Source organism: Salvelinus alpinus, chromosome 35 (assembly GCF_045679555.1).
Source record: "Salvelinus alpinus chromosome 35, SLU_Salpinus.1, whole genome shotgun sequence".
In the NCBI taxonomy this organism is placed as follows: Eukaryota; Metazoa; Chordata; class Actinopteri; order Salmoniformes; family Salmonidae; genus Salvelinus; species Salvelinus alpinus.
In genome coordinates, this window is record NC_092120.1 from 14,124,098 (window position 1) to 14,149,800 (window position 25,703).

A 25,703-nucleotide genomic window follows, 5' to 3' on the forward strand; every position below is an offset into this window, starting at 1 on the left:
CCTGCACCTTTCCCAGAATGTTGTATGCAAAATAATCATAAGACAACCACGCTCTCACCAAGCTCAAAGAAACATATGGTTCTCAGAACATTATGTGCTAGCTGGGTAGTTACTGCACACCCAGTGTCCTTTTATAGGTAGGCTACTCCTCCCATATTGCCTCAGCTGTATTAATATGTTCTATTGGAACGCTTATTTGGTTCCTAGAAGAGACATGGAGCAGTATAAGCATTTATAACATCATACTGGCTGATATATCGGCCAGTCACTGACATGGAACCCTTTTACTAGTTCTCTGTCCTTGTAATTTATAGCACCTCTCAGATCCGTTCAGTCCGGTCCAACACGCTCTCTGTGTGTTTATGGCAGCAGGTTATTCATTAAGGTCACAGTCTCCGTCCCACTTGAGTGACATCTGTTTGAGCCAATAATGAATGGCTCAATAATTGATGTGGCCAAGGAGAGCAAGGCAAAGGGCGGGTCGTATAACCGAAAATACTAATTTAGTATGAGGGGTCAGCCAGTAGTAATCTGAGCTAACAGAGTAAGGGTTTCTGTATGCATGCAATGAATCCATGACAACATTAGTAATCATGTAGACTAGTATTATTTATTTATTTGTATACTAATTGAGCCAATTTCTTCTCCCTCTGACTCAGTGATTCCCCATATTGATATTGGACACGACAAAGCCTCGGAATGAAGGTGGATTTGGCGCCAATGGGAGATGTCAACAATAGCTATACTGTACAATGTGGAGAGCAGAGAACTTAGGTGGACTATTCGTTTGCCTCGGTGTTGCTTGTAAATGCTTTCCGTAAGTTATGTTTGGATCTCAGTTCCATTCAAACAAACTAATTCCAACACATTTGGGGAAACATGTTTGTAATGTTGTTGTGTCTTGGTCAATCTGAACTGCATGTTAACCATAGATTCCTAAACAAGCCGAAGCTTGTTGGCTTTGTTCTCATTTTGAAGACTACCGTTATTGTCAAGGTCAAAGGTACTGTATAGCTCTTTAAGACTGAGGAAAACAAAAGGTTTACTGTACATTTTAGACACAGTACTCTGTGCCATTTCGAAACCAAACCTCAAAACCTCTATCAGTATTCTGACCTATGTTTGACATTAGGGTCGGCAGGTATGCATTTTAATGGATTGCAATTGTTGTTTTGAGCACTCCAATATTTCTACCTTCTCACAAAAGTATTCGACTGGGACTTCTAATCAAATCCCTATCCTAACTTGAAAGGCATGAAAGCAGTCTGCTGAAACATGAAGAGACTGTAAAAACCAACTGGCATGTGATGCAGGTGTTCAGTCTAAGATAACATCACCAGGTTTCAAAACTGTATAAAACCTGATGGAAGAAATATATCAAAGTTCTCATGGACATGGAATGTTAATTGAGGCATTTATCATAATGTGGAATCCGAGGTGAACACGGACAGACACGCTGTCTGAATCTGCCCTTGTGTCCCAAGGGTATCCGACTTCAGATCCTGTTCCTACTCTGTTACTACACATCTCCCTGCCTGTACATTAGTCTTCCAGCACGGCATTGCTTTCTACAGCCTACAGGATAGAAAGGGAAAACAACTCAATAGAAGCGATAGTGCAATGAACTTGTGTCTTTTTTAAGATGACAGAAAACTACCAGCTATTAGTTCAGCAGTGTGTGCTACTGCATATAAACACTCCTACTGTTACCCATCCACAGCCCACCAGATAAATTCTTCATAATCCCCTCTTTCAATCATAAAATGAATGTTTTCTGTTGTCAGAGAAAAAGACAGGTTAACACCCCTCTAAATGAAGGGCAAAATATATCGAAAGTTTGGTTGGCATCAAGTATGAAGCAATTCATCAATCCAATCTGTGGTTTTCTCAGGAGTTCTAGTAAACAGGTGATAAATGTAAGGTGATAATATTTTGGAAATAAGTCCCTCTGTATTGTACTGTGTGGTACCAAGGAACCTCAATACCCATTTGTCACACACTCAATGGGCTCAGGCACATCAACTCACCTGTACCCCCGCACACTGACTCGGTACCGGTGCCCCCTGTATATAGCCTCCTTATTGTTATTCTTATTGTGTTACTTTTTTATTTTAGTCTACTTGGTAAATATTTTCTTAACTCTTCTTGAACTGCACTGTTGGTTAAGGGCTTGTAAGTAAGCATTTCATGGTAAAGTTTATACTTGTTGTATTCAGAGCATTTGACAAATGAAGTTTGATTTGATTTGAGTGGCGCAGGGTTCTAAGGCACTGCATCTCAGTTTAAGAGGCGACCCTACAGTCTCTGGTACTAATCCAGGCTGAATCACATCCGGCCGTAATTGGGAGTCCCATAGGGCGGGGCACAATTGACCCAGCGTCGTCCGGGTTTGACCAGGGTAGGCCGTCATTGTAAATAAGATTTTGTTCTTAACTGACTTGCCTATTTAAATACATTTAAAAAAATGACTTGCTCTCTGGTCATCAGGCAGCCTGCTGTATTGTTTTTGGAGTCGGATTAGGGTTGGAAGTAAGCTCTCTCTGGCTGGAGAGGGGAGTTGTGTGTGTCAGGAATGTTGTCAGGAGTCTTTTGGGCAGATATACTACAGACTGGGGATTGACACACAGCCTTATGGGTTCATGGAAAGGACCACAGACAGACTGAACAACTGGCTACAATATTGACCTGGTGACTTATAGTGTTTTGGTGAGCTCAAATTGCTAGCGCCGAAACCTGTTTGTCAATGATTTTACTTCCTAAGGGGAAGCAAGCTGCAGGTTGACGTTTATTGTCATGAGTCTTGTCCTGGAGGCAGAACTGGATGATTTCCCCTTAAATAGTCCAGCTGCAATGTCCAAATTTGATATACCTATTGTTAAAAAATAAATAAAAAAAAAAGCATGTTTTTTTATTTATTTTATTATTATTTTTTGTTGCTTTTAGGTCTTAATTTAACGTTAGGGTTAGGTAAAAAATCTGATTGTATTACTTTGTGGCTGTGCCAGCTAGTGATCACTCCGCAGAGCTGCCTCCAGAACAAGATTCATGACAAAACACTTGTGGTGTATGTCTATATGACACTATGTCATGTAGGAGTGTGTGCATTTTACATTTGAGTCATTTAGCAGACGCTCTTATCCAGAGGGACTTACGGTAGTGCATACATGTTTCTACATGCATGTGCAACTGTACAGTCCCATTGGTGAATTGTAGCATCAACAAAGTTAACAAAGTAAGACTCTTTTATTTGAAATTGTTCATCTTTTACACATTAACAGATATTATACACAAGCCTTAGTGGTCCCTTGAGCCCATGACGTGGTCATTCAGAATGGTTATTGGGTGTCAGCTGGGATGGCTTTAAGGTGGAGGGCAAGGTCACACACAAACGCCCATATACACCCACACACATACGCACACACACAAAGAAACAAACACGTACACACTAACAGACACAGACACGTAATGCAAGAGAAACTACAACACATACTCTAGCCATCTAATGCACTGCAGACGTCAACAGAGAGGGGACTTAAAGTGCAAACAGCAAAAGAGGAGATCCTTACCAGTCTTTTTTACAAACATGAGTGATAGCTACCTCCACTGAAGCAATGATCTTAGTACGACACTATCTTTACAAACATGATATCCCTATAGCACATTTATAGCTCAAACTGTGCCTTGCATTAGACAGAAATGACACTGCATAGTTCACTGGTTTGTCTTATACATTATTGCAGTACAATATAACTCCAAGTCCTGTCCTTGGGTATGACTCATGGGTAAGAGAATGGCACAGGAACGTGGGTGGCTGTGTGGGTACTACTAAGTACTAGCTACTATAGGAGGGAATTGTGATGAGTCAATGACTCAGTAATGATGAGACTGGCCTGTAGTCCAGTGGAACAGGAGATGCAAGGTTAATACTGTAGAGCAGTAGTAATCCAAATGGAATAGAGTGGGCAGTAGTCCAGATGTAATGCTTCAGGTTGTCTGTAGTCCACATGTTTTGGTGAAGATGGTAGTCTTCAGAGAATACACACCAGGACGACGAACGGTTAAAAGCCTTGGGTGGCCGTCCTATCGCCTCTGACCAGAATATCGGCTATTATTTCCCCATGATTCTACATGTTGGATCGTTCACACCCAGCAGGTGATCGCTAACACACCGCGGCCATCTGTTTATTTGAGCCGTTATTCGTTCCGGTGTGGTTCTTCTCTGAATATAGGGGGAACAGCAGAGGGAAGGGGACGCTGATCAATTCTGGGTCATTGATGGGTTCCTTGGGAAATCCATAACGCGAGGTCTGGCCAGCTCAGTAGGGTTTATCTGTCAGTATGGGTTAAACAATTCCTCTGTGCCTATTATCCCCATATTCTGGTGAAGGTGGCCTGTGGTTCAAATGTATAGAGGGATAAGCAGAGGGAAGGGGACTCTGGTTCATAACAACCTCCGTGGCACGTCCGTCATGGGAAGTCCATAGAGTCTCTAGGGTGGGGTTGTGAGTCAGTAGGGGGCAAACAGTAACTGTGTATGGGAGGTCCTGACAGGCCCGGGGGCGGGGCGGAGCAGGGCAGCAGGGAGGGTCTGTGTCTGAAAAAGGGTGGGGCCATGGGAGGGAGCGTGGGTGGAGCGGAGGCCAGGGAAGGCCGAGCCCATGGCTGCTGCTGCCAATGCTGCCAGGTGAGCGGGCATTATCTGGGTTATCTGAGGTTGGCACAATTCCTTCCCCACTGTCAGCTTCACCTGGAGAGTGAGAGCGAGAGAGAGAGAGCGAGAGAGAGAGAGAGAGACAGAGAGAGAGAGAGAGAGAGAGAGACAGAGAGGGAGACAGAGAGGGAGAGCGAGAGGGAAAGCGAGAGGGAGAGCGAGAGAGAGAGACAGAGAACAAAAACTAAATCATTGTCTGAGAGTATGGGTTTGAAGGTCAATGGAGCCCTTTGAAATCGTCTTCTGTATTAGTGATAGGGAAATGGAGCTTCCTCTGAACACCAAGATGGAAATTGTTATGTGCTGTCAATCAACTGACTCATGTATTCTAACCTACTGGGAGGAATCTTGGCTCTTTCCATATAAAAGTGTCTCCTCTGGGTTAATACAGTTGATGATGGGATTTAGAGGAGTCATTTCCCACAGATTGTCAACCCCTGGGCCTGGTCGCAAGTTATCTCTGTCTGCCACTTTATGAGACCCATGATGGAAACTTGACTTTTCCCTCATTTTTTTCTGCCATTTGGCCCCAGATGAATCCCCAATACATTCCACCTTTAGCATGCTGGTCTCAGACCTTCATTTTTACTAGGCCTGTAAAGTCACAAACCGTATCAACTTCATATCCAGGGGTTATTGAATAAACAAATAATGAAGAACACTGTTTTAGATGACAAAACAAGAGAAAGAGATACCCTCAATCGTGTCTCTCACATCTTGGTGACATAGATTTGTGGAGTAGAGACTTTCTGATTGTTTAGGTGATTCCTATGATTCTGTATTTTGTCAGTATTGAGACAAGGAGGGACTTACTGGTTGTGTGGCCTGGCTTTTCGGGGGTTTACTGTAGGGACTGTATTTGGGTTTGGCCGGTTTGCCTGCCGCTCGGTCTTTGTGACGTCTGCTGCTGATGTGCTGGAGGAGAGATGGAGAGGACAGTAAGGTTATATAGTAAGAAAGAGAGTGACTACAAGTGATTGGTCCTAGATCTACAGGATCGTGGGACGGTTGAGCTAACGTAGGCTAATGTGATTAGCATGAGGTTGTAAGTAAAAAGAACATTTCCCAGGACATAGACATATCTGATATTGGCAGAAAGCTTTAATTTGTGTTAATCTAACTGCACTGTCCAATTTACAGTAGCTATTACAATGAAAGAATACCATGCTGTTGTTTGAGGAGAGTGCACAGTTATGAACTTGACAATGTATTAATAAACCAATTAGGCACATTTGGGCAGTCCTGATACAACATTTTGAACAGAAATGCAATGGTTCATTGGATCAGTCTAAAACTTTACACATGCACTGCTGCCATCTAGTGGCCAAAATATACATTACGCCTGGGCTGAAATAATACATTATGGCCTTTCTCTTGTATTTCAAAGATGACGGTACATTTGTTTTTTAAATACTATGTTTTTTTTCTTTTTATTATCTATTACCAGATCTAATGTGTTATATTCTCCTACATTAATTTAACATTTCCACAAACTTCAAAGTGTTTCCTTTCAAATAGTAGCAAGAATATGCATATCCTTGCTTCAGGTCCTGAGCTACAGGCAGTTAGATTTGGGTATGTAATTTTAGGCGAAAATTGTAAAAAAGGGCCGGATCCTTAAGAGTTAAGGGGGCTCTATACGACCAAGGAGGACAGAACACCACTAATTGATTTGGAAGGGTTGTCAGCCGTAGAGGTACACGAAAATTGCCAGTAAATGCAATATGTCAAAATTGCATGATCAATGCGGCACTCTAAAAGTCCAAATATATATATAAAAAAACTGTTCCATTCATCCAGTTTTGAAAGCCTACCTACTAATTTGTTTCTATTCATTTAGTGTAATCAATGCTTGAAAACTGTTTTCTGTCATTTCAAGGTTATATTACGTAGGCTTTGTAATCATCTCCAATTAGACACTACTTCAACGAACCCAAGAGAGACAGATACAGTTATACCACTGATAAGAACATGACATTTAAATATAGTGAATTCAAACAATTTCCAAATTCACAATGTTCACTCATGGAACTGTGATAATATACAATGGCTAATGTTCATATAACACCCTGGTGTAGCTCACCTGTTTTAGCTGTGTCTCAGAGTTGACGTGTACATCGCAGATCTCACAGTGAAATGTTTTGTTCTGCAGGCCCGTGACTGCCTTGGTGGGCGGAGCTAGGTTACTCTTGACCCCTGGCCGGGGGAAGGACTTGATGGAGCCCACACCACTCCTGGCCTCTAGCATGGTCTTGTGCTTCGTACCTGGACGATAAAATAGGAAAATGTGAGTCACAATAAGGTCTTTCAAGCATTTGCATCCACAGTCCTTTGCCACTATTATGAAACATCATTGAGAGGCACTGACATTATTTGCTAATGAATAGACCCTACCAATCAATTGATGGACATGATTGGCTGTGTTCTTCTCATTGACAGAAGAATTAACTCTATTTAAGAGCTGCTATGCAGGGTTAGCGATTGAGCCCCTCAGGGACAGGACACCCTGCGAGGAGGGCAGGTCTCTCACCGCTGTTATGAGCCTCCAGTTGGGATGCCGAGTTGACGGCCATCTTGCAGAGCGAGCAGTAGAGCAGACGCCTGGCTTTCTCTTCCTCTGTCTCCGCGTCCGTCTCAGCCTCTTGCTTCACCTCCATGTCTGGTTCTAAAGGTGAGCTGGGTTTGGGCGAGGCCCGGTCGTCCCATCCTGTAGCTGAGGTAGTCTCTGTCCCTGTGGATGAGTTGGGACTCGATGCCAGCGTAGGTGCCACGGGTGGTAACATTGATGTCATGGGTGCCAGGGTTGATGCCAGGGATCCCAGGGTTGGAGCCAGTGTGAGCACAGGAGATAGTGGTAGTGGCGAGGCACCTGGAAAGCCATCTGCAGAGGGCGATAGATATGCTATTTCAGCAGGGAAGGTAAATTAACATGTTCCAAGACGACTACTGCACCAAAAATTATTGTCTCATGTCGAGAGATCAAAGTCATCTATGGATCAATAAGATCTGATGAGAGAAACAACACAAGTCGTTATAAAAAATACAGTGAACTGGCTCCTCATTTACCAAAATGACATTTTAGTCTCGGCAGCATCCCCTGATCGATGGCAATTCCTCTCAGTTCTCTCTACTGCAATGACACAGAGTGAAGATCGCCAGCCAAGGGAGTGAATCAATAGTGAATTATTTCGTGCTATTTTAGTGAACCACTATGTATGGCTCTTATTTATCCCAGTAGACGTGTCAGAGAAGCACAATACTGATGGGAGTTACAACATCACTAGACACACATTTATCACAGTCCAAGAACAAGCAATTCATCCACTTTCTGCTATTAAGGTGATTTTGAGAGCAGCCGTTAGTTTTGGTATGTAATTACAAACACAAAAATGCGTTCATTTATTAGTGTTGATGAACGTAAAATAATGAATGTGATTTGTGACAATTAAATTGTCACGCCCTGACCGTAGAGAGCTTTTTATGTCTCTATTTTGGTTTGGTCAGGGTGTGATTTGGGTGGGCATTCTATGTTCTTTTTTCTATGTTTTGTATTTCTTTGTGTTTGGCCGGGTGTGGTTCTCAATCAGAGGCAGCTGTCTATCGTTGTCTCTGATTGAGAACCATACTTAGGTAGCTTTTACCCACATGGTTTTTGTGGGTAGTTGTTTTCTGTTTTGTGTTTCTGCACCTGACAGAACTGTTCATTGTCGTTTTGCTCTTTGTTATTTTGTTGTTTAAAAAAATAAATCATGAACACTTACCACGCTGCGCTTTGGTCCACTCCCTCTTCTTCAGACGACCGTGACAATGTCATTGAGTATTGATCAATCTTCCAGTGCATGAATTGTAGTTGCTTATTCCATAAGATCTCAATTAAATTATTTGAAAACTTTACATGAAGTTCCACATGACCCCAAACCATTTCATTCATAATACTCTACAATATCCACATTACAATATACACCATTAACTCTAGTTGATACTTGATATTTCTGTTATATCACATGACGCCACCATAATTAGCATTTGAGTGAATCTTTAATTGGATGGTAATTGATGGTGGGCCTCACCTTGTCACTGATGAATACTGTTTATGCTAAGAGGAAAACAATAACAGTGCCCCCTCACCCCCCTGCAATTATCATCCAGCTACTCCCAGCCTTCTCTTAAGTGCTAGGTATCAAAACACCCCGCACTCACACTAAGCCAATCACTCAATCAAAGCCAACTCACTAGAGACCAAGAGCTGTCAACCTACCTCCTTCTGTGGGCAGGTTTTCAGCACAAGATAATGATTTGATTTGTCCTTGAAAAGCAGGGTTAAATGCGTTTTTGTAGTTTGTCTGTCAACATACATGTATTGTGCTTGCATGCGCACATGCGTGTCTCTATACATGTGCTTTTGAGTATGTACTCTCTCTATGTACAATGTGTTTTTGTGGTAGGTATATACAGTATGTTATATTTACAGTATGTGTGTGGTTGTGTACTGTTCACACACAAGCACGGATGTGACTCTTCGTTGCTTCATCTTTTAAACAGGAAATCCCATTTCAGTGACACACCTCCATTTCAATCAAGGGCGGCCTGTTCAAAAAGCAATGTAGGCACATGCATGTGTTTGTTCTTGCATTGCAGTGCACTCATCTTCCATAACGCCATTAAAAGAGCCATTTGCCTTTCGCGAGCAGGTGATTATAGTGTACTTGGCTGGCCTAAAATGCCCTCTACTCTGGGAAGGCTCCAGTAATCCATATCCCCACTCGCTGTGACCTAACTGGCTCTGTTAAGAACTCAATCACCTCTCATTAATGAAGGTAATGACTGTGATCAATCTAGAGAGGCAGCGGGTGGGGACTGACAGCTATGGGCTCAGAGAGGGGGGTGGGTAGAGAGGGAGAGAGAGAGAGAGAAAAGGGAAGATAAGAGTAAATAAGAGTAATAGAGTAAATAAGGAAAGGAGTAAGGAGACGGAACGAGAGCGTGAAGAGGGAAAGAGAGCGTGGAGAGGGAAAGAGAGATTGGAGAGGAAGCATCAGTGAGAGAGGAGGGAATGAAAAATACAGTATGTGAAAGAAAGAAAGAGGAGGGAGTGCAAGGGCCACAGAAGGAAAGGGGAAGAGAGGAGATCTAATCAAAAGAGGGACACAATTAAAGAGAGAGGGAAAGAGAGTGGATGCCACAAAGAAAGAGGGAATTTGATTGGGGAAAAGAGACAGCTATCATGACCCTCTTGGAGAGCTCCCCATCTTTTTTATCGTCTGTTTCTGTTTTTACCCCCCAATTTTGATCTTGTCTCATCGCTGCAACTCCCCAATGGGCTCAGGAGAGGCGAAGGTGGAGTCATGCGTCCTCCAAACATGACCCGCCTAACCGCGCTCCTTAACACCCGCCAGCTTAACCCGGCACCAATGTGTGAGAGGTAACACCGTTCAACTGGCGACCGGGGTCAGCCTGCAGGTACTCGGCCCACCACAAGGAATAGCTAGGGAGCGATGAGCCAAGTAAGCCCCCTTGGCCAAACCCTCCCCTAACCTGGATGACGCTGTGCACCGTCCTATGTGACTCCCGGCCACGGCCGGTTGTGGAACAGCCCGGGAATGAACCAGAGTCTGTAGTAACACCTCTATCACTGCGATGTAGTGCCTTAGACCAATGCGCCACTCGGCAGGCCCATGTCACCTGTTTCTATACCTCTATAGCTCTCAGTTTGCCCAGGAGATTTCCTTTGGCGATAGAGCAGAAATGCTCTTCTCAAATCCTTACACTCTCGTTAGGCTTCCAGGCAATCACAGAGCGCCCCATGATATCTGATTACCTTTCTCAATGATGCTGGATTAAGCGCTTTAATTAAAATGATTGAGCCCCATTATATGCCACCATGACTTAAAGGACAGAAACCCCTCAAGGCCCTGCAGTTGTGAGGCATTCTTTCCTTTCTTCATTTTGATTTTCAGGCCAACTACAGAGGCAGTTTTGAATCTACTGTGATTAGGATCTTGATAAAGTAGCTTTGATTCAGAAGTGTATTTGTAATGGTAGTGGTTATCATTTGGATAACAGAGCAAAATTATCTTTGAGATATTTCACAGCAAGGGTCATAGATCTTACGTTGACTCATTCAGCCCCTCCTTCCTCATTGGAATTCATTCTCCAGACTAAATCCTTTTGAAAAGTTTCTACAGCTTTAAACCTCCTCAGAACTTCTCACAAAAGAGGGTATTTACAGTAAATCATAGTTCCACGCAAGTGAAAAGCAGGTTTCATGCACAGAGTCATCAGCTTTGCCACTTTGTGATGCATGTCTGTGTGTAAGGGCTTTTTCCAACCCAGTGCGTACAGATTTGGATCTTTGAATTCCTTGTTGGTTAGGAGACGTGCATGGGGAGCTTTAGTGGTTAACTGACGGCTGAACAAGCCTAAGCTAGCCCCCATGCCCCATGCCTGTTCTATTGTGCAGCTGCTGCCAGTGCAGGCATGGCTCCCCTGACAATCTGCTCTTTAATAGCTAATATCAGGGTACATTTCCTCAGGCACTGGACTGGAACAGAGAGATGGCGACTGCGCTATGGGCGACTCTTCTCTTTCTTAGCCACGTGCATGCGCACACACATACACAGACAGACACCCACACACAGCTTGACAAGCAGTGGCTAAGTCATTGGCTAATCTATACAATCTCACTGTGGCCAGCTGTCCATTCAAAGCCACACACAAGTTCACAAGTTTAAAACACACACACACACACACGCACATCCTCAAAATGCATACAGAAAATACATGAACTCACATGTACACAAAATGTGTGTTATAATGTCACGAAACTCTAATTCTTCCTCCTCCTCGGACGAGGAGAGGAGAGAGGGATCGGAAGACCAATTTGCAGCGAGGTATGACGACATGATTAACTTTATTAACAAGACGAAACTAAACACACGAAGAACACTTGATAATTTTACAAAACAACAAAACTACGTAGACAGACCTGAATGAGAGAACTTACATAAAACATGAAGAACGCACGAACAGGAACAGACTACATATACTAACGACAACGAAACAGTCCCGTGTGGTGCGAACATACACTGACACAGAAGACAATCACCCACAAACAAACAGTGTGAACAGCCAACCTATATATGGTTCTCAATCAGAGGAAAACGTCAAACACCTGTCTCTGATTGAGAACCATATAAGGCTAATTACAAGTGACCTAAACATAGAAACACAAAACATAAAATGCCCACCCCAACTCACGCCCTGACCAACTAAACACATACAAAAATAACATAAAACAGGTCAGGAACGTGACAGAACCCCCCCCTCAAGGTGCGAACTCCGGACGCACCACCAAAAGTCTAGGGGAGGGTCTGGGTGGGCATCTGTCCACGGTGGTGGCTCAGGCTCTGGGCGTGGTTCCCATCCCACCATAATACATCCCCGCTTCTTTATCCCCCTCACAATGACCACCCTCCAAATAACCCCACCTAAATTAAGGGGCATCAACAGGATAAGGAGCAGCACCGGAATGAGGGGCAACACCAGAATGACTGGCGGATCCTGGCTGGCTGGCTCTGGCGGATCCTGGCTGGATGACGGCTCTGGCGGATCCTGGCTGGATGACGGCTCTGGCGGATCCTGGCTGGATGACGGCTCTGGCGGATCCTGGCTGGATGACGGCTCTGGCGGATCCTGGCTGGATGACGGCTCTGGCGGATCCTGGCTGGATGACGGCTCTGGCTGGTCATGGCTGGATGACGGCTCTGGCTGGATGACGGCTCTGGCTGGTCATGGCTGGATGACGGCTCTGGCTGGTCATGGCTGGATGACGGCTCTGGCTGGTCATGGCTGGATGACGGCTCTGGCTGGTCATGGCTGGATGACGGCTCTGGCTGGTCATGGCTGGATGACGGCTCTGGCTGGTCATGGCTGGATGACGGCTCTGGCTGGTCCTGGATGACGGCTCTGGCTGGTCCTGGCTGGATGACGGCTCTGGCTGGTCCTGGCTGGATGACGGCTCTGGCTGGTCCTGGCTGGCGGAAGGCTCTGGCTGATCCTGTCTGGCGGAAGGCTCAGGCTGATCCTGTCTGGCGGAAGGCTTTGGCTGCTCCTGTCTGGCGGAAGGCTTTGGCTGCTCCTGTCTGGCGGAAGGCTCTGGCGGCTCCTGTCGGGCGGAAGGCTCTGGCGGCTCCTGTCTGGCGGAAGGCTCTAGCGGCTCCTGTCTGGCGGACGGCTCTGCAGGCTCATGGCAGACGGGCGGCTTTGCAGGCTCATGGCAGACGGGCGGCTTTGAAGGCTCAGTACCGACGGGCGGCTTTGAAGGCTCAATACAGACGGGCAGTTCATGCGGCGCTTGGCAGACGGACAGTTCAGACGGCGTTGGGCAGACGGACAGTTCGGGCGCCATTGGGCAGACGGGCAGTTCAGGCGCCGCTGGGCAGACGGCAGACTCTGGCCGGCTGAGACGCACTGTAGGCCTAGTGCGTGGTACCGGAACTGGAGGTACCGGGCTAAAGACACGCACCTTCAGGCTAGTGCGGGGAACAACAACAGGGCACACTGGACTCTCAACACGTACTATAGGCCTGGTGCGTGGTACCGGAACTGGTGGTACCGGGCTGAGGGCACGCACATCAGGGCGAATACGGGGAGAAGGAACAGTGCGTACAGGACTCTGGAGACCCACATGAGGCTTGGTGCGTCGTGCCGGAACTGGAGGCACTGGGCTGGATACACACACCACAGGGAGAGTGCATGGAGGAGGAACAGGGCTCTGGAGACGCACTGGAAGCCTGGTGCGTGGTGTAGGCACTGGTGGTACTGGGCTGGGGCGGGAAGGTGGCGCCGGAAATACCGGACCGTGCAGGCGTACTGGCTCCCTTGAGCACCGAGCCTGCCCAACCTTACCTGGTTGAATACTCCCCGTCACCCGACCAGTGCGGGGAGGTGGAATAACCCGCACCGGGCTATGTAGGCGAACCGGGGACACCATGCGTAAGGCTGGTGCCATGTATGCCGGCCCGAGGAGACGCACTGGAGACCAGACGCGTTGAGCCGGCTTCATGGCACCTGGCTCAATGCCCAATCTAGCCCTACCAGTGCGGGGAGGTGGAATAACCCGCACCAGGCTATGCACACGTACAGGAGACACCGTGTGCTCTACTGCGTAACATGGTGTCTGCCCGTACTCTCGCTCTCCACGGTAAGTACAGGGAGTAGGCGCAGGTTTCCTACCTGACTTCGCCACTCTCCCTTTAAGCCCCCCCCCAAGAAATTTTTGGGGTTTACTCACAGGCTTTTCGGGTTTCCAGCCACGTCTCCTTGCTGCCTCCTCAAACCACCGCTCCTGGGCTTTAGCTGCCTCCCTCTCTTCAATAGAGCGGCGATATGCCCCTGTCTGAGCCCAGGGTCCTTTTCCGTCCAAGAGTCCTGGTTTCTTTGTTGCGCTCTCCCCCGTCGCTTGGTCCTAGGTTGGTGGGTGATTCTGTCACGGGTGTCTAGATCTTCCTCCTCCTCGGACGAGGAGAGGAGAGAAGGATCGGAGGACCAAAATGCACCGGGTTGTGAATACATAATGAATTTATTACAGAACAAGACGAAGAACACTTGAAATATTACAAAATAACAAAACGAAAACGTGGACAAACCTGAACTCTGAGAACTTACATGTAACACGAAGAACGCACGAACAGGAAAAATGACTACATAAAACGAACGAACCGAAACAGTCCCGTGTGGTGCATAGACACAGACACGGAAGACAATCACCCATGACAAACAATGTGAAACAACCTCCCTATGTATGTCTCTCAATCAGAGGAAAACGAAAACGCCTGCCTCTGATTGAGAGCCATACAAGGTCAATTAAACCTGACACTTAACATAGAACAAACAACACAGACTGCCCACCCAGCTCACGTCCTGACCCACTAAACACAACAATACACAAGGAAAACAAGGTCAGGAACGTGACATATAATGGCTCTTTGGCAGAAGTTTTGCATCAACACTGAGAGCCCACTATCAAGAGAGACTGCAGTTCCTCTCCCCGTTCCTCATATCTGCTCTCCGTAGCCATTTCTCTTCCCTGACCTCTGCTTTTCATTAGAGGAGCTCACGGGCACTGATATACCGCTAAATACTTCAGCCCTAAAGATAATGTGTCGTTTACCCGCCTCGCCAATTAATTTCCCTGACATCTGAGCACATTAATATTCATTACCCAACGCCACTTTTGACAAACGGATGCTCCCACGCTTTGTGGACACGATAGTGAGGTGGAGGAGAAACCTGCTTGTTTTGTTTTGGGAGGTCAGTGATGAAAATGATTTATGGCTATTTGTTCCTTTCCCGATACAGTGTTTAATGGTCTGTCTTTGAGGCCTTTCAGGGTCTTATTTTTAAACATTATTTTGTGAACAATATTTTCCACATAGTGAGATGTGGGCTTGCTCTTGAAACACACCTATGAGTGAGCTCTGGACTGCATTTCTCTAACAAATGCATAAATATTACAAGATATACTGGCTGAATAAACTAAAGCTTGTTTTGGAATTCATTAGGTGTGTACCAGACTGAAGAGTGATATCAGATCTCACTAAAGGGGGTTTCAATGAAGAAAACATGAGGAGGACCAACACATACATTGACGAAATCCCCCATTGTGTAGCAAACGTTATATTAAAAAGTGACCTGGTATACTCTACCTTCACAACTCCAATCAAACTTTATTTGTCACATGCGCCGAATACAACAGGTGCAGACCTTACCGTGAAATGCTTACTTACAAGCCCTTAACCAACAATGCAGCTCAAGAAAGAGTTAAGAAAGTATTTACCAAATAAAGTAAAAATAAAGCCAGCTAAAGTAAAAAATTATAAAAAGTAAGGCAATAAAATAACGAGGCTATATACAGGGTTTACCGGTACCGAGTCAATGTGCGGGGGTACAGGTTAGTCGAGGTAATTCGTACATGTAGGTAGGGGTAAAGTAACTACAATGTGGGGACAAAACATTGTCCTATTGGAATAAATATCTTATGACTTCTGAAATATGTTGATACACTCGCCGTAAATTGTGAATTATCCTATTCTGCAGGTGTGAGCATGTGGGACCAGAGTGTTCACAATGCAGTGCCTTACAGAATGTGAAGAGGAATCGCAAAACCTGAGCTCAATTATGGGGCGGCAGGTAGCCTAGTGGTTAGAGCGTTGGACTAGTAACCGAAAGATCGAATCCCTGAGCTAACAAGGTAAAAATCTGTCGTTCTGCCTATGAACAAGGCAGTTAACCCACTGTTCCTAGGCCATCATTGAAAATAAGAATTTGTTCTTAACTGACTTGCCTAGTTAAATAAAGGTTAAATAAATAAAAAATATGAATGCTTGTATGTGCTCCAGAAATGTGCTCCTGGTTTAAAATCATTTACTCATGGAACATTGAATTGTAGGCCCTAGACTGAGGCACTCAGACCTAATCCTGGAGAGCCATTGGTGCCGTTTTATTAGGCAATTAAAGATGGATACAGGAAGACTTCACTAGTGGACAGAGGTTACCCAGATAGCACTCTGGTTCTCCAGGTCCAATGGGTTTAGCTGTAAGACTAATGGAATTGACAGAAGGTCACCCTCCACTGACTACATTTTAGAAAGATAAAAGACAGTCAAGCTTTTCTGGTCCTGGTGCCTGTCTTCTGTAGTAAATATACATCATCAAGACGTCTCCTGTATCTACTTCCTCCTGCTCCCAACTTCCTCTATTGTGACACCATGATCAGATACACAACATTTACAGTAATGTTATCCAGGTGAAAACAAATGGATGTGGAGAAAGAAAACTATCAGCACACTGTTTCTGTACTGTTATCTTTTGCAACCTTTACACGAAAGGGACCTGGTCAGGTATTTCGGCAGACTTGGCACCTTTTGAAATTTGTTGGATGGATGTGACAAAGAAAAGAGTGACAGACAGAGAGAGTGGATGGGGATTGGAAAAAACTGTGGATACGGAAGGAAAGTAAAGGAAAATTACCAACCTTTCCTGTCAGTGCCGTAGCACATTGCTGGAGGGTTGATGCTCTTAGGGGTTTCGTGGTTGGTGGTTTCCTTGGTGACCACTGAACCCTTGAGCTTACATTTGGTAGCGTCCAGAGATTTCAGCTTCTTGGCGTGTTTTGTTCCTTTGTAGTGGGCTAAGGCTTGGCTCTGTGAGAAGAACAAATGGCAGGCTCGATTGAAACCTGGCCAAACTATGACTAAAAACTAACTCAAATCAGTGACTCATGAAACATACAAAACACAGTGAGCAGGTATTACAAAGCTTTGCCTTTTATAGTGCTGAGTAGACACAAACTTTAAAGGGCTTCAGCATCAAAAGAACATCCATGACATTAACAAGGACAATGTGCTGCAGAGTTTGTCCCAGTTTTATTTACAATGTTATCCATGCTTCTTTGCCTGTTATGTGATTTTTGTCTTTGTCTCACATGTCAGTATAGTATCAGGGGCCATGTGATGGTGAATCTGTGATAGTCTGATGTTTCATTAATGTAGCTGTTTGAGTTTAGAGTCCAGACACGATTCTTCCAAGATTCACCTTCACAACGGATTTACCCAGACGCATGGACTGGGCCACTTGCAAAAACTTTCAGCCGTCCTTGTTTACCTCCACCTACTTTCTGGCTGACTTTGCCCGTGAAAATAATTCTTACTTGCTGTTTACAATTTTTAGGAGAAAATGTCTCCATGCCATTAGAGCAAATCAACAAAATGGAAATTTCCAGAATAAAAACCTTTTCTCTACACTCAACCTAAATTGATTTAGTCTGTGGAGGACATAGACAATTATTGGCATTGGAAAATGCATAAAATACTAAATCCTCTAATGCAAGGCACCACAAAAAGCCAAGCATGGCACTAGCTAGTTTCCATCCAATTGGCAACAGATTTTCATGCAAATATTCTGAAGTCAGAGGAAATGATGCGTTATATAGCGAATCTCTGGTCTTGGCACGTGCCTTCTAACCAACATCTCGCAGATACAGTGCGGGTAGGCTACCTACATGATAAGAGCAAGATCATTTGTATTTTTCCTGAATGGCAGCCAAGCATCGATTATCATGTCATCAGAATAAGACCCTAGATATTTATTGGAAAGGAGCATCAATCACCGTGCACTTTCACCCCCCTGTGAAGTTCATCATAACTTATTTCATCTGTAGCCTAATATACAGCCTGCTAAACGAGTCGTAGTGGAAGGATCACACAATATCATCGCGTGACTTCAAATTTACTTCGATATGATGGTCATTCTATCAATATTTGCGCATAAAGGCATTTCCACCGCCATTTTTCGCATCATTAATTTTACAGACACAAAAAGATCCCACCTTGTCTAGCGTATTTTGTTTGGTTGATATTTGGAACATTTTCTGACAAATTTGCTGTTTCCATCAGGCCTGTCACGACATTTTTTATCCGACATGTTCTTTACACGCATAAAAAGATTGGATGGAAACCTGGTTAATGTCTATGTTATCTTTCCTCCAATATATTGCTTCCTTATGTCATGCTCCAGTTATCCAAGCCATCAGTAGATCTCTGCCAGAAGACAAGTGATATGGATGAGTGTTTAGTGTAATCAAGACCATAATTCATCTTTCATTAGAGCAATGATGTGGAAGAATTGCCTTAACGATACTTGAGATTTGACACAGACCAGATTAAGGTGGGGAAGGAGGCAATTCGTTTTACCAAATAAGACTGTCAATTAGCCATTTAGTCAGTCAATCATCGCACAGAAAAATTCAAGTGCATTCCCACGTGTGATATTTCATGTTCTGTGCATTCTTTAAATCATTCTTAAAATATACTCTAAACATATAGATCAGCCAAACCGGTGACATTTTTTGGTTGGGTTGTAGTCACTATGTTACAGTATATGGGTGGCTGTAGGGAAATATCTTGCTGGCGGTGTAATTAGATCAATAAAACCACGTGTCTGTTACTTGAACTCTGTGAAGCATTTATTTGGGCTGCAATTTCTGAGGCTGGTAACTCTATTGAACTTATCCTCTGCAGCAGAGGTAACTCTGGGTCTTCCTTTCCTGTGGCGGTCCTCATGAGAGCCAGTTTCATCATAGCGCTTGATGGTTTTTGCGACTGCACTTCAAGAAACTTTCAACTTTAACTTCAGGATTGACTAACGTTCATGTCTTAAAGTAATGATGGACTGTGGTTTCTCTTTGCTTATTTGAGCTGTTCTTGCCATAATATGGACTTTATCTTTTACCAAATAGGGCTATCTTCTGTATACCACCCCTACCTTGTCACAACAGCTCCAACACAACCCAGGAAGCCAAACACCATGGTGATGACTCAGGTTTAGAGCTGGGACTGCTTCATCTGCAATACTGCTTCCATCCATATTCACTTTGGTAGATGGAGACACTCATAAGGATGTATTCATCGATCCAGGGCAGCAAGTTGAAGAAGAAAAGCAGATACTTCAGGCCCTTTTTATAGACTGACATTTTCTGTCAACAGCCAAGCAAGAGGTGGAGAGAATCAGTGTGAAGTTCTCCACAGCGTGAGACTGGTTTGGTGGTAGTGAGTGTGTTTGTGGCTTGTGTTTTACTGGTCACCAATCAGAACATCAGTAGTTCTCTCCTCAGGTTGAATGACTCAAGGTAAAAATAGTTTTACTGTTTCAGCAAGATATTTGAGAGCTGTGTCAGCTTATTGGGGCCTTTTTGACTTAGCGCAGAGGAAAACTGGGTGGGAATATCCCAATTATATGGTACAATGGAAAGACCACTTTAATTAAATCATATTGTATGTATTTTAGTATTTTTCACCACTCAAAAGTTCAGGTATTCCGTTCTTCACCAAAGTAAGCTAAGCTACACGCACCATCCACCACCCAAACAACCTCCAAGTCCACCAGGTTTCTCCATCCAATTTAAACTCCTATATAGTCAATCTGCAAAGATGATAAAGTATTTTTGATGCCCAAGTGACATCAAACTGAAATTTATTCTCCCTATCCCGGTACCACGGAGATTTGATAGGTAAACACCATCTTTATCTGTTTGCTCAGGAGTTGTGATTGATGGCTGGGATGGATGATGATTATCCTGAGCTAGACCTCAAAATAAATAATAACCGCCGCATTGAGTAATCACTAGCACATTGGGGCCCTGAATAGATAGCTAGCTTCCTTAGAGGAGGAAGTATGACAATGCCATTTTGTAATGCTACTGAATTAACTACCCCTGGCTCAAAAATGTGTTTTAAATTGTAGGAAAATGCGTATTGATGGTAAGAATAAGGAAATTGTATATTCAGCTTCCATGCATTTTAGTAATGAGGGTTATATCAGAACTACTTTGTTTATTATTAAACAACTGCTGTAATGTATTGCAAGATAACAGTTGCTTACTCCAACTTTAAAGCCTTTACAAGAAAGTTGCCCTAGATTACAAAGACGGCATGTTGTGCTGGATATATTATTCAGAAAACATCCTCATATGAGACAAGTGACATCATGTGCTATTTCACAACTGACATCTTATATAAGAATGCAATGTGTCCCCTTTTATAACAAATTACATATACTTTTCAAGATTCATGAGCCCATTATGTCTTATGTTTCAAGCAAGACTTTGTTTGAAGTATGACCTCGTCAACGTCTTCTGTGATCCTGTAAATATGGGTCGAACATGTAGGAGTGGACCGTTGTGCTTTGTTATTCAGGTCAGTACGACTCAACACAACACTGGATTCATCGAGGGCATTTGGTACCCCGAAGCTCACTCACCTGTGAGTTGAATCTCAGTTGGCACACGCTGCACGAGACGTGTCTTCTCTTCGCCAAGGGAGGAACTCCAAACGTGTGATGCATAACAGCTTTCTGAACTGGGTCCATCTGGGGGGAGAGAGGAGAGTATAGAATCTAAGTGAGATACAGTGTTAGAGCAGACCTCTAAATCAACCACCTTACATCCCTTGGTGGGGTGGAAAGAGAAAATGATTTGCTTCAGAGCAGGGTTCCCTAACTTGCGGCAGGTGATTTCTTTGTATTATTTTTTATTTTTTATTGCTGGACACAAAAGACTGTAAAAACACCAGCAAATCAGCTACAAGTGATTTTAATTTTGGAAATCTGTTCCATAGTAGAGAGATATATGTGATCGTATACAAAGCAAGGTTTGAAATGATTATGTTTTAGTCAAATATTATATATGTTTGGGCTTCTTGCGGCCAATTTGCAGTCTACAAATGATTTGTAATTATGTTCCGGCCCCCTGACCATCCGCTCAAGAAAAGATAGGCCCGCGGCTGAATATAGTTGATGAGCCCTGCTTTAGAGCTTCTTCGGGGGTTAGACGTTTAATATTAGCTACAGCAGCTGTCTTCCAACTCAGACACAGACATAGTGCACATTAATCTTAGTCAGTAGACACAATAAAATGTAATTGTTCACTCTCTCTTTGGTCTTTCATTGTTCAAATCAAGTTCAATAATCATCAGCCAATAGCACATGATCAATTCAAACAACGTCGTGCTGTACCCCAAAACAAAAGTCTATAGATCAAATTCTAGAAGTTTAGGGCAGGAAGAAGGTGTAAAAGATACTTCTGTTGAAGCATTTACTTCCTTTATCATGTGTTGCTGCACCCTCTTTCTCTCTGTTTGATATTGTTTGCACCTCAATCAGTCTAATGACCGATCTTAAAGGAGTGAACAGCCATCCGACACAGAGAAAAGTTACATTGTTAGAGCTGGATTAGGGGGAGCTACCTGTTGTTTTATGCATTAGATTAGTAAACTCAAAATAATTGGGTTAAAATTGGATTGAAACTTTGAATTTTGAATTAAAATGACAATAATTAGGTGGGGTAGCAATGGCTTTGAATATATCCGTGTAAAAAAAAAGAGGTCAGATATACACTACTGTTCAAAAGTTTGGGGTCACTTAGAAATGTCCTTGTTTTTGAAAGAAAAGCACATTTGTTTGTGCATTAAAATAACATCAAATTGATCAGAAATACAGTGTAGACATTGTTAATGTTGGCAAATTGATCATTAGAAAACCCTTTTACAATTATGTTAGTACAGCTGAAAACTGTTGTTCTGATTAAAGAAGCAATAAAACTGGCCTTCTTTAGACTAGTTGAGTATCTGGAGCATCAGCATTTGTGGGTTCGATTACAGGCTCAAAATGGCCAGACACAAAGAACTTTCTTCTGAAACTCGTCAGTCTATTCTTGTTCTGAGAAATGAAGGCTATACTATGCGAGAAATTGCCAAGAAACTGAAGATCTCGTACAACGCTGTGTACTACTCCCTTCACAGAACAGAGCAAAATGGCTCTAACCAGAATAGAAAGAGGAGTGGGAGGCCCCGGTGCACAACTGAGCAAGAGGACAAGTACGTTAGAGTGTCTAGTTTGAGAAACAGACGCCTCACAAATCCTCAACTGGCAGCTTCAGTAAATAGTACCCGCAAAACACCAGTCTCAACATCAACAGTGAAGAGGCGACTCCGGGATGCTGACCTTCTAGGCAGAGTTGCAAAGAAAAAGCCATATCTCAGACTGGCCAATAAAAATGTAATATTAAGATGGGCAAAATAACACAGACACTGGACAGAGGAACTAAACTTGGATTAGCTAACAGAATGTGCCATTGGAACACAGGAGTGATGATTGCTGAAAATGGGCCTCTGTACGCCTACGTTGATATTCCATAAAAAATCTGCCGTTTCCAGCTACAATAGTCATTTGCAACATTAACAATGTCTACACTGTATTTCGGATCAATTTGATGTTATTTTAAATGGACAAAAACATTGCTTTTCTTTCAAAAGAAGGACATTTGTCAGTGACCTCAAACCTTTGAAGGATAGTGTATATAGACGGGTTAGCTGACAATGTCACAAAGACGATGCACGAGCGTCCACAGCAGAAGTCTGTGTGTTGTTTTGATTCTGGACCGTCAAATCGCTAGCGACAATGACAAGAAGCTGCCATGTGGGGAATCATAGGTGGATCGTTTCAGCTTGTTGCATCTTGTTCTTGATAACATCGTTTTGAGGTGTTTCTGACTCTTGTCACGTCTATGCTAATGTGACAAACATTTGCTAGCTAGCTAACCAACTACAGTAACAATATATTTGAGAGACAATAAGTGCTCATTGTGCAAATGTATTTATGTTTTCAATAAAGATTTGGAGAGGAAATATAGTTGGCATGTCAACAATCCTTTGATTTTAAGCCAACCCCGCCTGTTGTGCTCCACAGTTACACACGCATCGGTTTATTGCTAAATAACCCACCTGTCTATAGATCTAGATCTATAGGGCAATAACTATACTGTTAAAAGGGAACATTCTACAAGAACATAACTGGATTAACGCAATCATAAAATGTCGACACAAGTTCGTGAGTAGAGTTATACTGTGGGTGAATTGAAGAAACGTGTGTTACGCAACATTCTTCCATTGTAAATCTCACCCAAGTTTTGGAGAGAAGATGACATAAATCTGGCACAGGTCCCTGGCAGGGAAAACTTCAGTACCGATACATTAGCTACAGCCTGCTGGGAAATAGGCTAATATGGAGGACTGGAAACGTATCGAGTGTGAGAAACATCTGTGCCACGAAAAAAAGGATGACCTTCTACTTAAAACACGAACTGGGCGTGAGGGTCAGAAATGCAGAAATACCATCACAATCAGTGTCAAATGAATATTGGGACAGGGCTATATAGACTTAGAATAATAAACACACAATACACCAAAGTTACTAGGGAAGTACTTCACACAAGTAACCTTGGTGTATATTCAGTGCGTAGCCTCATCACATAACATTCACAGAACTCTCTTCTAGATCTACTGTATAAAATCTGTCCATTACACAGTCCTCCACCACTCAGCTGCGGTCTAAGGCCCCGTACACACTCCGGTTGTACAACTGATGTACAACGTATTTGACACAATGGTGATACAACCTGACAGAGCTTAACATTTAACATTTAACATTTAAGTCATTTAGCAGACGCTCTTATCCAGAGCGACTTACAAGTTGGTGCATTCACCTTATGATGTCCAGTGGAACAACCACTTTACAATAGTGCATCTAACTCTAAGGGTGGGGGGGTTAGAAGGATTACTTTATCCTATTCTAGGTATTCCTTAAAGAGGTGGGGTTTCAGGTGTCTCCGGAAGGTGGTGATTGATTCCGCTGACCTGGCGTCGTGGGGGAGTTTGTTCCACCATTGGGGTGCCAGAGCAGCGAACAGTTTTGACTGGGCTGAGCGGGAGCTGTACTTCCTCAGAGGTAGGGAGGCGAGCAGGCCAGAGGTGGATGAACGCAGTGCCCTTGTTTGGGTGTAGGGCCTGATCAGAGCCTGAAGGTACGGAGGTGCCGTTCCCCTCACAGCTCCGTAGGCAAGCACCATGGTCTTGTAGCGGATGCGAGCTTCAACTGGAAGCCAGTGGAGAGAGCGGAGGAGCGGGGTGACGTGAGAGAACTTGGGAAGGTTGAACACCAGACGGGCTGCGGCGTTCTGGATGAGTTGTAGGGGTTTAATCGCACAGGCAGGGAGCCCAGCCAACAGCGAGTTGCAGTAATCCAGACGGGAGATGACAAGTGCCTGGATTAGGACCTGCGCCGCTTCCTGTGTGAGGCAGGGTCGTACTCTGCGAATGTTGTAGAGCATGAACCTACAGGAACGGGTCACCGCCTTGATGTTGGTTGAGAACGACAGGGTGTTGTCCAGGATCACGCCAAGGTTCTTAGCGCTCTGGGAGGAGGACACAATGGAGTTGTCAACCGTGATGGCAAGATCATGGAACGGGCAGTCCTTCCCCGGGAGGAAGAGCAGCTCCGTCTTGCCGAGGTTCAGCTTGAGGTGGTGATCCGTCATCCACACTGATATGTCTGCCAGACATGCAGAGATGCGATTCGCCACCTGGTTATCAGAAGGGGGAAAGGAGAAGATTAATTGTGTGTCGTCTGCATAGCAATGATAGGAGAGACCATGTGAGGATATGACAGAGCCAAGTGACTTGGTGTATAGCGAGAATAGGAGAGGGCCTAGAACAGAGCCCTGGGGGACACCAGTGGTGAGAGCACGTGGTGCGGAGACAGATTCTCGCCACGCCACCTGGTAGGAGCGACCTGTCAGGTAGGACGCAATCCAAGCGTGGGCCGCGCCGGAGATGCCCAACTCGGAGAGGGTGGAGAGGAGGATCTGATGGTTCACAGTATCAAAGGCAGCCGATAGGTCTAGAAGGATGAGAGCAGAGGAGAGAGAGTTAGCTTTAGCAGTGCGGAGCGCCTCCGTGACACAGAGAAGAGCAGTCTCAGTTGAATGACTAGTCTTGAACCCTGACTGATTTGGATCAAGAAGGTCATTCTGAGAGAGATAGCAGGAGAGCTGGCCAAGGACGGCACGTTCAAGAGTTTTGGAGAGAAAAGAAAGAAGGGATACTGGTCTGTAGTTGTTGACATCAGAGGGATCGAGTGTAGGTTTTTTCAGAAGGGGTGCAACTCTCGCTCTCTTGAAGGCGGAAGGGACGTAGCCAGCGGTCAAGGATGAGTTGATGAGCGAGGTGAGGTAAGGGAGAAGGTCTCCGGAAATGGCAGGCTGCTTGTCTGCAAAACATTTTTTACGGTATCTCCACAGCACTTGTGTAATTATTTTGGTGCAGAGAAACGCTGTTGTATCACAACCATTTAAACAAATGTGTTGTAAATCAGTTCACACTTGAGTGTGAACAGGGCCTTAGCCAGCACAGCTGCATTCCTAGCGACACATCATTCCTCCATCAGACTCTCCCATCAGCCACCCACTGCGCCACATACTCCACAGAGAACCTCCTGCTGGGAGCCGGCTTCCATTGAGATATCTCCCCATCTACACACACATCTTCATGCTAAGTCACACGCCTGTTATCAAAGCCCACGGACGTGTAGTTTTCCCTATTTT

General features: G+C 44.4%; 1 protein-coding gene across 1 annotated transcript in view; it reads right to left on the reverse strand.

The window, feature by feature from the left end:
* Positions 1-3,224: 3,224 nt before the first annotated feature.
* The window catches only part of LOC139564708 (zinc finger protein 385D-like), a 46,528-nt gene continuing 24,049 nt past the window's right edge, over positions 3,225-25,703 (reverse strand). The window contains exons 3-8 of the mRNA XM_071384482.1: positions 20,528-20,635; positions 16,746-16,914; positions 7,242-7,592; positions 6,795-6,976; positions 5,525-5,626; positions 3,225-4,747 (exon numbers count right to left, since the gene is read on the reverse strand). Coding sequence (XP_071240583.1) covers positions 4,508-4,747; positions 5,525-5,626; positions 6,795-6,976; positions 7,242-7,592; positions 16,746-16,914; positions 20,528-20,635 — 1,152 coding nt within the window. The 3' untranslated portion in view covers positions 3,225-4,507. The remainder of the gene's footprint in view (positions 4,748-5,524; positions 5,627-6,794; positions 6,977-7,241; positions 7,593-16,745; positions 16,915-20,527; positions 20,636-25,703) is intronic.